We start from the raw sequence: 16916 nt of genomic DNA on the forward strand, positions 1-16916 counted from the left end.
CCCAGCATGCTCCAAGGATCCAAGGAGCGTTTATGAGTGTAACAGTGGAAAAGAGGAGGACAAGGGATTGGTTTCCCGAGGAGTAATTGATGTTAGCTGTGAAACTATGAAAAACAACTATGAAAAATGTCCTATATTTATCTTTTTCTCAATCAAATTCACTTGTTTTACCACGTGGAGACTTTTGTATTTTCAGTAAAACAATATACCGCCAGTCAATTAGGTTCCTCCACCATTCGTTTTTAAGAGTAGGATTCTGTTACCTCAGTTCCATGCAGAAACTGTTACAACTGAACAAACTGAAGTTCATGCGTCTATTATTTTCCCTCTATAGCCTCACAGAGAGCAGCTAATGAGGTTATTGGGCATCTGTGACGTGACATCTACATTTCGGCCTATTTGTGAAACAATGGCAACAAGGAAGCCCGGGACATTGGGCTCTGTGTTTCCAACTCAAAATAACAAAGCCAAGCAGCCGCTGGTGGGAGGCTGTGCTCTCATGGAAATGAGCAACCGAACCAACAATGTAGCGCCTAATCTCTTCAGAGAGAGGAATCAGTTACACAGCAGTATGCACCCCTCAATGCTTTTCATTAGAGTCAGCGTGCTATTGAAACAGTCACTCCACCCCCCTGACTCACACACAAACACACACACACACACACGCATGCACACACACAAACCTAATGTGTAGCCACAGGCTCTCCTCATACATGCACCAGATACAAGGTAGTCCCCCACAACAGAAGGGCTGAAATAAGTGGGGCAGAGGGTGGTATGGTGGGGACCAGGCCTCAAAGCATCGGATTAGAGTTAATGTGCCCTCCCTGGGTTATAATCTCTTCAGAGGGGGACTTTGTTTGAGGGGCTTGAGGGCAGTAAGATAAGTATCTATTACAGAAACTCCCTCTTATCCCCCCTAACATCCCCCCTTCAAAAATGAAGCACAAAAACACTTGCCTCTGTTCCCCTCTGTGTCGTCTGATATCCAAGACCCAAAAGCAAGTGCTGCCCTTTTCAGCTAATCAGGAATTAAGGTCTAAAGCCGTATGGAGAGTAAGCAGGGCCCATATTTACTCCATCTGTAGCCCACAAAGTCAGGTGGTTAAAGTAAGATCAAAGGCAGCTTAAGAAACTTGGGAGGGATATTGTGTTGAAAGAAAAAAAAAAATATCACAAGTTCCATGTCAATGCTGCTTTGTTGATAGGGAGGAATTGCTATGTGAGTGACAAAAGCAAAAAGTCCAGAGATGGGAAATTGATGAGGTGTAATGTTTTTAGGTTTTTCCAATACAGCAAAAACAGACACAAAATGGCTTATATACTGTACTCTGTGTAGGCTGAACTATGCAGAACAGTCCTGACAACAATATGAGCGGCATAAAATATGGGCATACACAGTCTGATACAAAATACAGTTTAATACCAAAATATCTTCAAAATATAAATATTGTGCAAAACAAGATGTAACGGAGGCAGGTTCTTTTAAAGATGATACTATATAATTAGCTTGAGCAAACATAACTGTAACTTGTACAATGGCACTGCATTGCAGGAACTAATGACTAACTTCACTGAGAATCCTCCACCTCCTCAACCTTGTCATTGCCTTGTTATCAGCACAAATACAACAAATGCAAAAAGTGAATACTGACACTGAGACTGAGAACAATACTGAATCCCTTATAAACCGATGAACAAAAAATAACTCTTAAGAGACTGATTCACAATAGTGCAAATTTCAAAGTTAACATAGCACTGGGATTTACTCTGGAATGTCATTGGCTCAGAATTAATTTGTGAGTGTGAAAGGGAATCTAGATACTATGTGGCCGTTGTTCACTTTAACACATAAACAAAGGGAATGGCATGCATGGAGAATCTATGTGGCCTGAGCTCATTTGAAAATGTAAGGCAAATAGCTCTATCAGTAACCTTTTGCAACATTTAATTAAATTTAATGGTTCATAAAATACTTCTATAGTAAGCATAAATATTGATAGTGTCTAAGCAAAGCGTCGACTGCAACAGCTCCTATTCAATATTAAAGCATCTGTGTTCAGTACTTAGATGAGCTGTTTTTGTGCACATGTAAACTTGTATGTGATTGTGTGTAGGTAAGCATAGTGTGTTTGTTAGTGTGTGTGTGCACAAACGCCTAGGCTTGCATTATGTGTGTATGTATGTATGTTTGGGTGTATGCATGTGAGTCTGTATGTGTGTTAGGAATAGTCTCTCGTCTCTGTTTCTTCAGCGGGAGAACTTCCTGGGTCTGAATGCAGGCAGGATGAGCTGATGTGGGGCTGCTCTCTCCTCCTCTATGGGCGCCAGCTCCTCTGCTGAGCCCCACTTCTTCTTGGACTGGAACAGCGACGTCAACTTCCTGTTCCTGTTCCGCTCTCTGGCCTGGGTCACTTGGAATTCTGGGATCGCATGCAACAAAAGTCAAAAGGCCAGTGAGGTTTCATTATACCCATAAACGCTCCATTGTTAGCCACTGCAGCTCGGCATTTCATTCAAATCATTGACAATTCAGCAGCAAAAGTAAGAGGCACTCACGTAGCTCGCTGTCTTCCTCTGGTCCCTCTGGTTCCCTGATGTTCAGGTAATGGCAGGCAAGACGGCCGCTGTAGTCCCTTAAGTTTTCTCTAGCACCTGATAAGGGAAAAAAGCTCTGTAAACTGTAAACGGGTCATGGAAGGCAGCAGCTGAGCTAGTTCGTTGACACCTTATACCTAAAGCCTAAGGCTATACAACTCTGCTATTGTGGATTCATGGTTATGTTTGTAAGGCTACCCCACCCCCTGCAACCCATGAGTTAAATGCAAGTCATCTAGTTACCATATGTCCCTATGAGAAGGTCAAGAATGTGCCGATGACCATGTAGCGCTGCGATGTGTAAAGGTGTGTATCCCTGTAGGACAAAAACAAGTTTAAAAACAAAGGAAAAACATGCATAAAGAAAATTTAAATATTGATATGTGTGTTCTAAAAGAAGACACTTGTGACCTGGCATGCATATCCTTAACAACACTTTGTTCACACATAAAGGGGTAAAGGCCTGTCCAAGATGTTTGAACATCACCTTTGGCATTTTTACTGTGTAGAGAGTTCAAGGAATAACTGTGGAAAAGTGCTGGAAAGGTTTACCACCTACCCCCTAGAGTTTCCCATGCCCAAACGCCGCCAGTGAAAACACCGAGGGAGAAAATATACAAATTAGCAAAGGTTATGGAAACACAAGATAATGATAAAAACGTAATTGGTTGGTAATTCGCTGAAAATTGCATAGTTCTAGCGTTTGGCATGCTGGCACATTCAGACACTGTTTTGGGAAACAATTAACATGACATGACATGATTTATTAGCAGAGTACTCCCTGCAGCACGTGCTGCTGTAATGCATTTGCACAGCTGGATCTTCACAGAGATCATTTAGGAGCATTACATCACCGAGGGGCACAACAGAAGAAACCTGAACTCAAACCAGCAGCCAAGGGGCCCCGTTCTGTTGGTTATTATTATCCATTAAAATCAAACGACTTACCTACCAATCACTTCCTGCTCCTATATGTGTTTGATAAGAGAGCAGTTACTCACATGCTGCAAGAAAAGAGAAAACACATAAAGAATTGCATGAATCAGTCAGTGATTTTGCATTGATGAAGACAGAGATTTCAAATGATCTTCTAAAAATGAAAGTATACACTCACTGATTTGGTGTTGACATCGGCACCAGCATTAGCCACCAGGGTGGCCATGTCCTCTTTTCCATGTTTGGCTGCCCAATGCAGAGCTGTCTGTGTACAATAAAGAGAGGGGAGACTAAGTTATTCATAAAATATACTATAATGTCTTTAAATTCACTCTTTCTTAACCACTCCCTGTGAAATGCAAACTAGAGAAACATGACCAACCACATTCTTTCCAACATCCTTATGTTTTGTACTGTCAGCCATAGTAATTGCCACAGCATCATTACTGTGCTTACAAGTTGTCTAAGCCGAGCAGAGCAGGTTGAGAGGTTCTCATTGGCTGTTTGAGGGCAGAGGGCCAGCTGTGCACAGAGGGGAGTGCAGGGATGGAGAGATGGAGAGGAGGAGGGATGGAGAGAGATGGTTTCCTGCCATCTAACGGAGCCTAATTACAAAACAACACAGCACTGTGCCCACGGTTGGGGGGCCCGGCCGCCTGTCACCCGGGGGAAGATTGATGATGTTGGTGTGACCCGCAGAGGGTAGACCCACCCAGGCATCACCACACCACTGTCAGCACACGACAGAGGGAAAGCAGGGCCCCTGCTACACAAACCTTGGAGATACACACTTATGTCCACGCATACACTGATACTCATACATGAGGGCAAATAATAGACACACACGTACGTACAACCACGCACACGCACAAACACACAGTCACGTGCAAACCGCATCAACCACATCCACCTGTCTGACTATTAAGTAGCACAACTGTGATTTAGCGTGTTTCCCTTGTCAGGGCTACATACTTTCGGCTGGGTAATTATGGGCTATCAACAGGTGAAAGCACAGCATAGGTGCAGATGTCAGCCAAGTAACCATATCCATTCCTTCTGAGTGTGACCCCGGACTTAACACAGTAAATCAAACGGTAACCATCTCAGAATTACATATCGCTGTGGTCAGATGAAAAACTTGTAACCTGATTTTCATGTTTTCACTTCAATTGAAGGATTGCATGCTCATCTATGGGTTGAGAAAATTCTACCCTTTCAAACCCAACTGGATAAACTTTTGGTGATCAAGCTAACAACAAGGCTTCTTAGCTCCTAAAAAGTTGACATTACTAGGAATTTTTCAAAACCAATATACTTCAACTTCAATACCAGTTCCACAATGATACCTTTCTTCAATAACTATGATACATACAGTATATAGATACGATTTGTTTGGTGAAAGCACATTTCATTATGCAGTGGAGTAAATTATTTTCTGTTACATCTGTACATGCCATCTGGTAAACAAAATCACACCATGCTCACTTGATTTCCTCAATAAAAATGTCCATAAATTGAAGAAAAACTTGAGTTCTCATTGTAAGCATTAGCCCTTTTGAAGCTTTTTGTTGACCTCTTGCATTAAAATACCTTAGTATTGCTTTCAATCCTCAGCACTGTTACCAATATGCAATCCAAAATGTACTATTGCATTTTTAAAGTTTTCTACAATCCAAAATGTGGTGGAAACCAAGCTGTTGACAACTAGAAAGAATCAAAACTATAGCATAGCATTGTTGTTTTGATGACACAGTCTACTGAAACACTCCACGGTGAGTGTTTTCTGACACATACATGATACATTACATAGTGTGTTGAGGTGTTTTGTTTAACATGGGGTTTCAGAACACAAACAGCAGAGCTTCTGAACTCTTATCTATGAAACTGGAGATCCTTTCCATTCCATCACTTTCATCTCAAGTTATACGTACACCGCCTGAACAGGACACCAGTCCTTTACCTGAAGACAGATTTTGTGTTGGGTGTCAAGCCACGACACTGCTGAGGATTGACCCCATAATCTCTCAATCAAACCACAACACAATGAGCTTGCACAACAGCTGACATTAGAAATATTCTGCGTTGTATCCAATGAAGGGAACAGGGAAAAGTTAGGTACACGTCCCTCTGTCTAAGGGCCGTCTGGGAGACAGATTGTGATAGATGTCGTCTGGCTGGAGTATCTCCATCTCTTTTGTCTGTCCCCTCTGTCACATCCTAAAGACAGATTGGCCGAAGGGCTGTTTGACAGGCGGCTCGGCGGGTCTCCCAGTGGGCGAGGGTGATGGACGAGGCTGAACAGGATGCAGCGTCTTCCCTTCCTGCGCCTCTCGTTTCTGTTCCTGCCCACTGGGGTGGCCGCGGCCCCCCCACCCACCTGTCCGATCACTCAGGGACGGCTCTGTCCACCCACTCCCCACTGAGGGAAGCGGTGGCTAAAGGGCCGAGGCGCAAATCAGCAGGGGACACAATGGCCAGTGTGGCCCGACACTTCTAGATCTAGAGGAAGACGGAGAGGAGTGATGGGCCAATGATGTACTTACAAACTGTAGGGCACGGAGAGAGGAAGTCCATCACAGCAGGAACGGTGGCCCACGTCACCAAGAGAACAGGAAGAGAAGAAGAGCGTGAGACTAGGAGTGATTAGCGCTTGGCTTGGTGTGGGTGTTTATGTGGGTATGTCTTCCCTTGTTAGCAATTTCACCTTCAAACAACTGCTTGGTTTAAAATACTAGGGTATATCTAGAAACTCAGTGTAAACCCACATAATCCCAAACAATCATCTGTATAGGGACATAAGTTTTCCTCAATATTTGGGCAGAACAGGAAAAGCTTAAGTCCTGCCAGGATAAGGAAGCAATGAGTAATCCCTTCAGTCTTAGTCAAACATTTGATTTACTACCTGGTTTTTGGTTTTGGTATTGAGCAAAGTCCGAACATACTGACATAGCGATGGAGCAAGATTTGTCTAACCAAGAGACCAAAAATAATAACTCTTGGCTTTAAAAACAAACCTAAATATCACCCTGCGATTTCCTATTACTTCTGGTTGTAGGTGAGGTATCTCTGCAGCCTATCTGTGGAAAGGCATCCACCTCTTCTGAACAGGGAAAGGCTGAAGGCTAAAGGGAACATCAAAGAGGCCTGAGGGGGACTTAGCACCTTCCCGGGGACACGACCAACATTGTTCTACAATTAATCCCAGCCTGCTCTATTACTTTCAGATTATCTTTAAGTGGGTGAAGTCTTTGTGGCGCATTAAGACTCTCCTTAATCCCCCCCATCTCCCTGCACTTCAATGGCGGCCGTGCTATCTTGTCCGGGTGGGGATGGCAGAGGCTTAGGGCTACTCTTAGAAGGTGGTCTGCCATGGCCACAGGACAGTGTGAGAACTGTGACACAGGGGAGGGACAACAAACATGAGCTCAAATCTCTTAAGCGCACAGGGAGACAAATAAAAGGATTTGGGTTGTCAGGGGGGCACAGGAGCTAAAAAGCTATCTTTCATAATCCTTTTGATAGTGGACCTTTGAAATGCATGATCTGGATGTTTTTACACAGGGTTCTCAGAATACAATTAAAGAGAAAATCTCAACAGAATGAGCTTGTGAAAGTTATGCAAGCAAAATACGGATCTGAGTGAGGGTTTTTTTTGTATAGCATGCTAAAACATGCAATCACAGTTGATAAATCAAGAAGTACTGTTTTGCAATATTGTCAGTTGCAATGCAGGTAACCTGGGCTAAAATTGTATATGAACTTGTTCAACAAGCCCAACAGGCTAGACATGAATAGACATTAGAGGCGAGACGTGAATCAGTTTATGACCTAGTGATATCACTGCATGCTGTATCAATAAACTTACCCCCTGAGAAGGATGGTCATGGTCACAGTCAGGAGCCACAGCACATTAAAATGAGCAAATAAAAGGCTTGAAATCAGACAAGTCAAGTCATGTAATACACCACATGTGTCACAATACTTTATACTAATAATAGTTACACCTATAGTACATACTGTACCACAACATGCAACATGTTACATACAATCGACAAAAAAAATCTGAAAAATGCTAGAGACAATACTTACTGAGGTGAAGTCCTGGTTTGACCCAACAAAAAAGACAGAAACCACATATTAGAGAGGCTTACTTATAATGCAAACCATCAGAATCCCAAGCCAACAGACTACCAGGACAGACCTGTTGATTCAGTTTGATTATGGCAACCTATGACGGCATGAGTTTTTATTTGCAAAACTTCACTTTGTTGACGTGGCGTTTGTGTTACATTTGGAGGCACAGAGGCAGAGAGCGGCGCTACCTTCTTGTTTGCCAGCGAGGGGTCCTGTCTGAGCAGCTGGGACAGGTCAGGGACTCGAGCACAGGCTGCTGAGTAGATCCACTCCTTCTCTATAGGGTCCAGCTAGAACAGGCAGGGGAGGGGGTGAGGGCTCAGCAGACGTGCACGTACGCATACACACACACACACCCTCTACTATCCACATCCTGTTCTGTGCTCTTTTGATAGCAGTGAAGCTACAGCCCTCTAATCCATTTCCCACCACTGACTGAGTCACAGCCAACTGACAGTCTGGGAGACACCCATGAAACGGCAGCAAGTTGATACAACAGTTTCCACTTTTACTTCTGTTATTTGTTTAAAAGGAACAAGCATCAGTAACAGTGAAACCATATCAACTACAGCATTTGATGTTTTGTACGTCTGTGTAGAGCTGAATCGAATTTCCAAGACCAGTCCCTTGATGGGCATCAACTGACATCTAAAAACATCGATTTTGGAAATACTACGACACTGACATAGTTCCCCAGGCACTGTTTGATCTCTTCTGTGGAAACTCGACTCTTAAAAAGTTTTGTTTAGGGCTCCTCTAAGCCTTTCCTTTGAGACAGAACAGCATAGGAAAAGAAAAGAGAAAAGAGAACTTACAGCGACTGCGGTGGAGCCCATGCTGCCCATACACTCCTCGTCTTGCTCCGACTCCGACTAAAAGACAGATGATGGAAGAATCATATGACTATTTCTGGAAAGTGACAATAAGCATAAACTGTGACACTCTCATACAGTATGATCAAGCATCACCCAGTACACACACACACATTCACACACACACACACAACTACAGTCACACCGTTGTGATGTTTTTCAGCTGAGGAGAAGTGACCAAAGGGTGTCAGACAGATAGAGAGGTAATGAGACAGCGAGACAGAGGTGACGCTTTCACACTTAAGGGGTAATGAATAACAATCCAATTAACAATTAACCAAAAAACAACACGCCTGCAGCCAGGCCATGTGTTTTTCTCACCGTTTCAGCCAAAGGGGTCAAGAGAAACACTCCGAAAATAGCAAACGCAGCCCTTCTCGGAGTGTACAAAAGTGTCACTTTGGCTGATTAATGTGAGAGGGGAGATTGTGTTTTTTTTCTTGGCCTTTTCTGAGGAGGACTTGATTGCAAATTGTTCTCAGATCATACCGGGACACGACGTTAAAACACTCAGCCCTTTCATGTCTCTTGCACCAACTGTCACACGTCACTGTGTTGAACAGGCAAAGTGGAGGGATAGTATTTATCCAGCCAATTCCACACTGGCACATGTCCATTTTTTTTTTTCGCACTTTGCTGGAAACTATAATAAGAAGGAGAGAAAAACATTGTTGGGCATGAACTAAAGAGTGGGATCCTGGTTACAACAATTCTGGCAAGCACCCTCTCAGCAGTTTTTAATTTTGTTGTTCATAAACGGTAATTCTAGTCTTGCATTAGACATGGCATGTGGAGAAGTAGAGTGAAGTGATGCTGCACTCCAAGAACCAAAAGAAATTTCAAGAGAGAGTTTTCAAAGTAAAGGGGAGATTCCTCTGGCTACTGGTGAACAGACTGCAATGAAAGTGGAAATCACACAGGGGAATCACTACATACTACCAGGCTTCTTCTGAGGTTCTTTCCACACCAGTGTTTACATTATAGAATGAAAAACCTAACATCATTTTGCCGTCCTATATATGAAAAACCTTTGAGGTCTGAAGTGTTGTACTCAGCCATAAGATACTTGAGGATGTTGATGTCTATATTTGATATAAATGTAAGGTTAAAGTAATTGTAAATGACAATTCCTATAAAGCTTTGGGTGCTGAACGAAGAATAATTAAAAAGTCTAAGGTGTTCTAATTCAAAATGGTGTGTGACGCTGCGGTGAACCAGCCAGGTAGATTCAACAACGCAGAAAAACTGTCATGTTATTCACCGGGTGTCCTAAATACAGAGTTCAACGGTGCGACTAATACTTAAGCAAACACACTTAATCTGATTGTAGTGCTATATTAACACACTCCAACATATTTCATCTGTCTATCGTTCAGGCCATCAAGGAAAGCCACATATCTTTCTCTGGGATGAATCCCAATCTCTTTAATGGGCACAAATCATTATTATCTTTCTAATGAGTTCCAACATGTTGCTGCTTAGCATAATAACAGAGGGCTTTATTTAAATGCAGATTGCCCCCTCCCCGTCAACCCCCCCTTTCATATTGTTCCCCCTCCCACTCAAATGTTCAGCATTGGTTTCAAATCCAGGTAATTTACATATAGCACCACCTGGTGGGTGCTGGAGGAACCACTGGTGTGTAATCTCCGAACTGGAAGTGAGTCTTTTTACTGGAGAGTTTTTGGCTGGATCTCGGTGAAACTGTGTGATAATGCTTTTCGTTCCCATAAAACAAGAAGTTAGATTTTGTAACTGGAAGCAGGAAGCTGGTTACCTGGAAGTTGTGTGCTTCCCCTTAACCAAAAACAGTAATTCAATGCTGGAAATTCACCCACAGTGATTTTTTCATTATATTCTCTGAAGTTCTAGCCTGAATTCCTTTCAGTGATAGAAGGACAAGAATTATCAACACTTTAAAATAAATTAACCCAGCCCTTTCAACCAGTCCAGTTGTCACCTTTGACCCTGAATCTTTGTCCAGCTCATCCTCCCCATTGCTATGTTCCTCGATTTGGATAACAGGAGCTTGCAGCTTGCTGGCAGTCCTCCCTGTGTGCTGCTCCTAGAAGAGGAAAGACACAGTAAAGTTAAACTTATATAATCTAAGAGTGTTGATGAGTGTTCACAGCCTAACCATTTAGCTGCTCTAACTGGCAGTTGAGGTTAACAGCCAGTATTCACACTTTGCGTAAAAACCTTTTTTTGTGCTCTTGCTCTTTTCCTCCCTTCAACATCTGTGTGTAGAGAGATAATGTTTGCTTTAGGGCTTGTCTGCGCAAATCATGTGCATGGACACTCGACCACTTGATCATACGTTAATCTTTCAAATCTATGCTTAAACGCTCAAGTTCTTCACATGAACAATATGCCCTGTAAAAGTACTTTTGGGCGGATTATTCTGCATTTAACCAGTGCATAGGGTTTATTTTTACAGCAGTCAAGTGCTGCTGTGCAAAAAAGCTTTAAACGGCTCCACCCTTTATGTAAAGACATAACCACTTTGGTTTGACCCTCCCATTCTTCTCACAGCAGCGAACTTCGATCAGCCCCAGAGAAAGAAAATATTTATGAGATATGAGAGCCCATTCATTGCCACACTGTTCCCCTGTTTAAATGTCAATGCCACAGCACTGTCATTAAATGCTCACAAATGCTAGGAGAGACAATGGATGGCAGAGCAACACTAACAAAGAGGGCCTTGTTTAGAGAGAGATACGTCATTCACATGAAGAGTAAACATGAGCTGTGCTGAGCTTACGGCAGATACAGTAAGATTCATTGTAACATCCCATGTTATTGCTGAATCATCCCAGCTCATCCCACAGTTTCAGTTTCATAGAATAGAATAGAATAGAATACAATAGACCTGTCAGATGATTTGAAATTCACCTGGTCAGTAGATTCTGTTGCGGCGATGTTGGAGCCTCCGCACCACATCACCTGACCAGGCCTCCTCTCCGCAGCAGGAGTGTCCTGGAGCTCCATCTGGGGAGGAGAAGGAGAGGAGGTGTCTGCTCTGGCTGGGCTGGAATGTCTCTGTCCGTCCCCGTCTGTCCCATGATGCTCTGCGTCTCGCTCATGCAGCAGCTGCCTGTATTTCTTCTTCAGGACCAGGTACTTCTCACCCTGAGAGAGAGACAGAAAGTCTTTAGAAGACAGAAAAAAACACAGTCATGTCTGTATTTGATTTTGTATTTGCATACTGCCCCTTCTTCTTTGAAACTACTGGATGGAGTTTACCACAGTGTCTTTTGTTCTATTACAGGAGATACATTTCACACTCAACATTGTAATTTATATAAAAACACTGGGTTACTCTACTGTATTTTGAATCCAGTAATTATGGTACCAGATCACAAGACTCGACGAAGTTAGTTTTAAATACTCTGCATATCAATTCTGAACGTGGCAAGACCGGTTTCTGGCACTACTTTCTGGAACAGACTGCAAAGCAATTTGAAATGAAAATTTCTTGTCCCCTTCAGTTATTTAAAGTAATAAGATCTCATGTTTTCAATGATGTTTGTAATTGCTTTGTATAATGTAGTATTTGTTATGTTTTTTTTATGTTTAATAATGTTTTTGTATGTATATTACTGATTGTTTGGCTGCTGGAAAGTGTGACTTTGTCAATTTTATGAACGCTTTTTGTTCTTATGGGTGTTTCATGACAAAGAGATGTCAATCTTAATGAGACCTGATTAAATAAAGGATAGATGATTGATTAAATAAAAGATAGATGATGATGAAAATATAAGTTTAAGTTAAACATAAACCCAGTCTTCTGTGTAGGAAGGAATTTGGACTGAATTGATTTTGCAGTATTACTCATCTTAAGAGTCAATATGTGAAAATACTTTTGAATAGTAAATATAGCTCATTACAAGGAAATGGAAAACTGAGGCGGCAGTCCCTTGGGGGAAACCAGTGGGTACATACAGTACTGTAGAAAACAAAGCAAACAGATGGGCCAACTCCTTGTTAAGTCAAGATAGTTTAGCTGCCATGAGAACCTCATTATAGCACTGATACATTTGTGTGTGTGTGCCTCAGTGTGGAAATATGAATACAGTACACACTGCAGCAGAGCGTTTTCCACAAAAGGTAAGAACAGTTTCTAGTCTACTTACATTCTCTGACTTCACTACAGCAATTCTGTCGATGATGAGTTTGAATTCCTCCCTGTATTTAGCTGCAGGGGGGAAAAAAAAGTTTGGCATGAAAAATCGAAAAAACTAAATATAACTTCTCATTTCTCACATAATACTTAACTTTCACCTTAGGGGTTTTGATACACAAAAAGTCAAATGACTGGGAAAAGACATAAACCACAGCACTAAGTGAATAAACAGAACTGGAATAAAGTTTAATTTCTTGGTGTTCAGCATTAGATTTGTCTTACACCACACAGTGTTACACCTAAAGCATTCCCAGACACAGACCCAGCCAGTCGTGATGGTGTCTGTTTGCAATAGATGTGTAGTCTATGAGCTAAGGTCTGCTGGATTGAGCTGCTCTCTCCTGTTTCTTCGTCTGGAGGCACTAGGAGGGAGGAGGGCCATTCCAACACACTACTGGCTGGCCAGGCCAAACACAGCTCACATTGCAAAACAGTCATTTCAAAAAAAAAAAAAAAAAGGTCACTGCAAAACAAGGTGCAGAGGGGAAAGAGGACCTCCTCCAGCGTGAGCAAAGATAGAAACAGCTTCCACTGCATCTCCAAAGGCAGAGTCTTTCCTGTGGGAACCAAACAGACTACAGTTGGGTAGCTGGTAGACCTCCGCCTCACCAGATAAAGCTGGTTTCTACCATTCAATCAGCAGATATTCAGACTTGTGACTCAGAGCTGCCTGTCAGCGTAGGCCCACAGTTATCAAGCAGACCAGGCAGCTAAGCAAACACGGTACTGCTGGTCATGAAACGTTCCAGCCGTAGGTATTTCATTAATGCCTAGGTGTGCGCGGGTATGCGGCTCTGGACAATTGAAGTGTTTCCTTTTTCCTGACGCGGAGGGGAAAGAACATTTGTAGCGAGACAGTCGCATAGTTCACATTCACAACAACAGGAAAGCCAAAGGAAGCAGCCACTTACATCTGTCTCAACAAACGAATTCCTTGCTTACCATGCAGGGTGAGTAAAACAGTGTGCATGTCCAGTTATTTATTAGCCAGAGGTCTGCACAAACAGCAGGCACACACACACACACACACACACACACACACAGCAGCACCTCATACATTTCCCACCACGTCCCAATTTTGCCCAATCCTGATGAAAAAGCTCCCCATTAGAGCTCCAGATCTAGTCATGCATGTGGACTTAATTATGATTAAAACACTATCATCACAATTATGACATGAAAAGCTGCAAGCACATGCTATGACAGACTTTAAGTATGTGGAAAGCATTTCCCTAATTGGACAGCCATGTCAGATGGCACACTATCAGAGCAGTTCCCTAAACCTCTGTCAACAACTGCAGTGCTGACATAGCATCTGGACAGTACAAGCTGACGACTGCAATACAAGGTCACTTTGGATAATCGTTTGGAGAGGTTAAAATACGTTAAGCCTACTTGTATTGCAGTTGGTGCCAGAGATAAAGGCATTGTAGAATGCACTGGATAGATAACTGAATCATTACAAGCTCATTATTTGTTTTCTAAGTCAATAAATCTATAAATCACACAAAAGTAGTGTTACAGGGTTTTAATGGGATAGTGGGTTGAGATGTTATTTGGACTATCTGGGAATAAGATTTTGTCCCATTTGAGAAGATTTTAGTTGTTAGATATGATTTAGGGCAGGATTGCGTAACTGTCTGTACTGTAGGTGGGTGGAGAAGAGCAGTGGGGAGAGTGAAACCTATAATGTAAACATCCTTATACATTCTCCCACTGAGGGAAATAACTGAGGGAAATAACAGTGAAATGAACTATTCCTCATTTTGCTAAGGGACCCGCTGGAAAGACCCCTGCAGGTCCCAGGACCCAGATTGGGAACCACTGTGGTTTAAACTGTGGTCTATATAGGCTAACAACTGAGCCGCAGGGCCTGCAGGTAACACTGTGATGTTTTGGTGATGGGTCGTCCAGTATTACTCACTGCCAGGCAGCTACAACTGGCCTCAGGGAGGAAATGACAGAATTCCTGTTGAAACTGTATCGGTTTGCAGAGGCTTTTAATGCAAACCAGATGTCTGCTTTATCCCGGAGAACAATGAAACGGCGTTTATTTGAAAAGCCGTTTGTGGAGCAGGACTGCTGTATGGCTACTGCGTTGAAAAGGCGCATTTGAACGATATAGGCTATAGCCCAAATATGAGCTGGTCAGACAAACACGAGGTCAAGTTATATTCGTGCCAGTTTACTGTCGATCAGTACTGTAACTGGTGCAGTCTGGTGTATGACCACAAATGTTCCCATTTTCGGGGAAATCATTTCATCTAGCTGAATCTCTGATACAATTGAACGCTACTTACCACGTAATTGCAAGTCACTATGGCCAATAAAAGGCTTATATGTCTTCAATATATCTGCATTTTTGACTTTGCCTGAATTGCCTCCGGTAGAGTAGAAATAATCCAGCAGCGACTCTTCACTGACATCACTCATTTCAGCTGGATGCTTATAACGGCTTTGTAACGACCTGAGTGGTTTTCAGTTCCTCGGAGGTAATTCTTGCGGTCTTTTTTATTTTATTCAGGCATAATGCCGTCCTCTCGGCTAATTTGGGAGAAAATGTATAGTAGTACATGTCCAACTTCACTCCACCCAGGCGAGCAGACCGCTGCTGCGCCTCCTTTTGTTAACCCTTTCAAGGCGGGCACGAGCAGATGTGTTGTTTTCCCCCCAATTCAGGTTCTGTGGATGGGGCTATTTCACATAATCAGTACTATCAAAAACTTCTCCTTAATTAACTGTACATTTTTTTCACTGATTATTTTTCAGTCAGTAGTCTATTTACCTTGCGAAATCTCTATAATATCCCTATAATATAATTCCTATAGGGACATAGTGTGTCCGTGGTACTCAATGGTGAGTTTATAGTGACCTTATCATATTTTATGGTATTTTCTTCTATCTGCTATGGTATCACTATGACATAATGACCCATAATATTCCTATACTATTCCAATAGGGACTTTTTTGTGGCAATATTTGCCCATGTATTGCTTCTCAAATGTATTATAGGAATGCTAGTAATGAACTCAAAGTAAGCAGCCATTGTATAAATGCAAGACACCAGGCTGCTGTTATTTCACAAAACAAATGGCAAAAAAACTTCCTCCTTGTAAATGAATGAGGTCTTAGGTTAGCATTATGGGGGTCACTTGTGGTCAGTGTTTGCAATGCAGTCAGTATAATCCAAAGCAAGAGAGGGCCCATTCTGTTATGGCCTGAGTGGAGGGGCCAGTAAGCTATTATGGCACAGTACATACTGTCAGATTAATTGTGTCAGTGTGTTGTGAATATTAAATGTGTTGGACCTACATTTTAATCCCTCTGTCCTCCACTAGTAGCTATACCTTCTCTATGAATGAGTGTTCCATTTAATTAAGAAATGAGTGATTTTCTATTTCATGTTTTACTACCCTAAAAAAAGACAATATTGTAATTACAGTAAGCTTCTTATAGGCTGATACAATTATTGAGGTGAGGAATTTACATTGTCACGTGAAAGTGGGACCTTATGCTCTCTCGATTTAGAAAACAACACAACTTTTATCAGGATAAAGAAATTTGATCCCCTAGCATATGTCATGTCTTTGTGGAATGAATTTATGCCAGACAGCAGCTGGCAATACATTTATCACCTTGCCAGTATTGATTAAAAAAACAGAAAAAGCGTCATTCGTGATTCATTCTCAAGCCATCCAGGTAGACAATGCCTTTCATAGAAATGTGGCAACAGTGCAAATTCACTTTTCGGGACATTTAAGGAGTACATGTTAAATGGTTACTTCAGTATGTTAATTACTAACACTTTCCACACAAGCATATAACACAAATTTGTTTCAAGTTAATTTGTTGGAAACTCAATCAATCTGGCATCCTATCAGTTGCTGTGTTGCAAGATCCATGACCATGAAGAGTTCCACACATATATATTTCTTCGTAGCTACTTGTCTGCTCACACGTTGCTCTCTGGGGGCCATAAGAGCAAACAAGGGCCAGATGTTCGGCGGCGGCCCTCTGCGCCATGTGAAGGTCAAAGCAGCCGGCCTAATGGCAGTGCGTGGCTCTGATAGAGGGCAGATGTTCACGGGGTTATCCATTCCATATGGCTGCCACTTGTCCATGGGCCTTTTCACAGCACAACCCTTGTAAACACGCTTTAGTTCCCTGTTCTCTTTTTTCTACCCCTGTAAAAC

The 16916-nt window shown here is 42.3% G+C and overlaps 1 protein-coding gene across 1 annotated transcript; it reads right to left on the reverse strand.

Annotated features, from left to right (window-relative positions):
• Window positions 1-1403: 1403 nt before the first annotated feature.
• On the reverse strand, window positions 1404-15299 carry LOC139663278 (ankyrin repeat domain-containing protein SOWAHC). The gene is made up of 11 exons (XM_071541916.1): window positions 15024-15299; window positions 12674-12735; window positions 11433-11669; window positions 10501-10605; window positions 8484-8534; window positions 7857-7958; window positions 7615-7635; window positions 3707-3799; window positions 2842-2914; window positions 2560-2655; window positions 1404-2423 (listed from the first exon to the last, which is right to left on the reverse strand). Exons 1-11 carry the CDS (start codon window positions 15154-15156, stop codon window positions 2251-2253), a joined length of 1146 nt encoding a protein of 381 aa, XP_071398017.1. The 5' UTR covers window positions 15157-15299; the 3' UTR covers window positions 1404-2250.
• Window positions 15300-16916: the final 1617 nt, after the last annotated feature.

Source organism: Centroberyx affinis, unplaced genomic scaffold (genome assembly GCF_046629955.1).
Source record: "Centroberyx affinis isolate AG114_WGS23_722 - 3 ecotype Tasmania unplaced genomic scaffold, CSIRO-AGI_Caff_v1 ptg003969l_1, whole genome shotgun sequence".
NCBI lineage: Eukaryota > Metazoa > Chordata > Actinopteri > Beryciformes > Berycidae > Centroberyx > Centroberyx affinis.

What these genes read in the sequence shown, in the direction of transcription:
- LOC139663278 (XM_071541916.1), bottom strand. Translation starts at nt 15,156, where the DNA reads ATGAGTGATGTCAGTGAAGAGTCGCTGCTGGATTATTTCTACTCTACC. An exon ending in CCTCGCTGGCAAACAAGAAG is followed by an intron (nt 7,636 to 7,856) that starts GTAGCGCCGCTC and finishes GGGTCAAACCAG; the next exon opens with GACTTCACCTCAGTAAGTAT. An exon ending in ACTTCACCTCAGTAAGTATT is followed by an intron (nt 3,800 to 7,614) that starts GTCTCTAGCATT and finishes TATTGTACACAG; the next exon opens with ACAGCTCTGCATTGGGCAGC.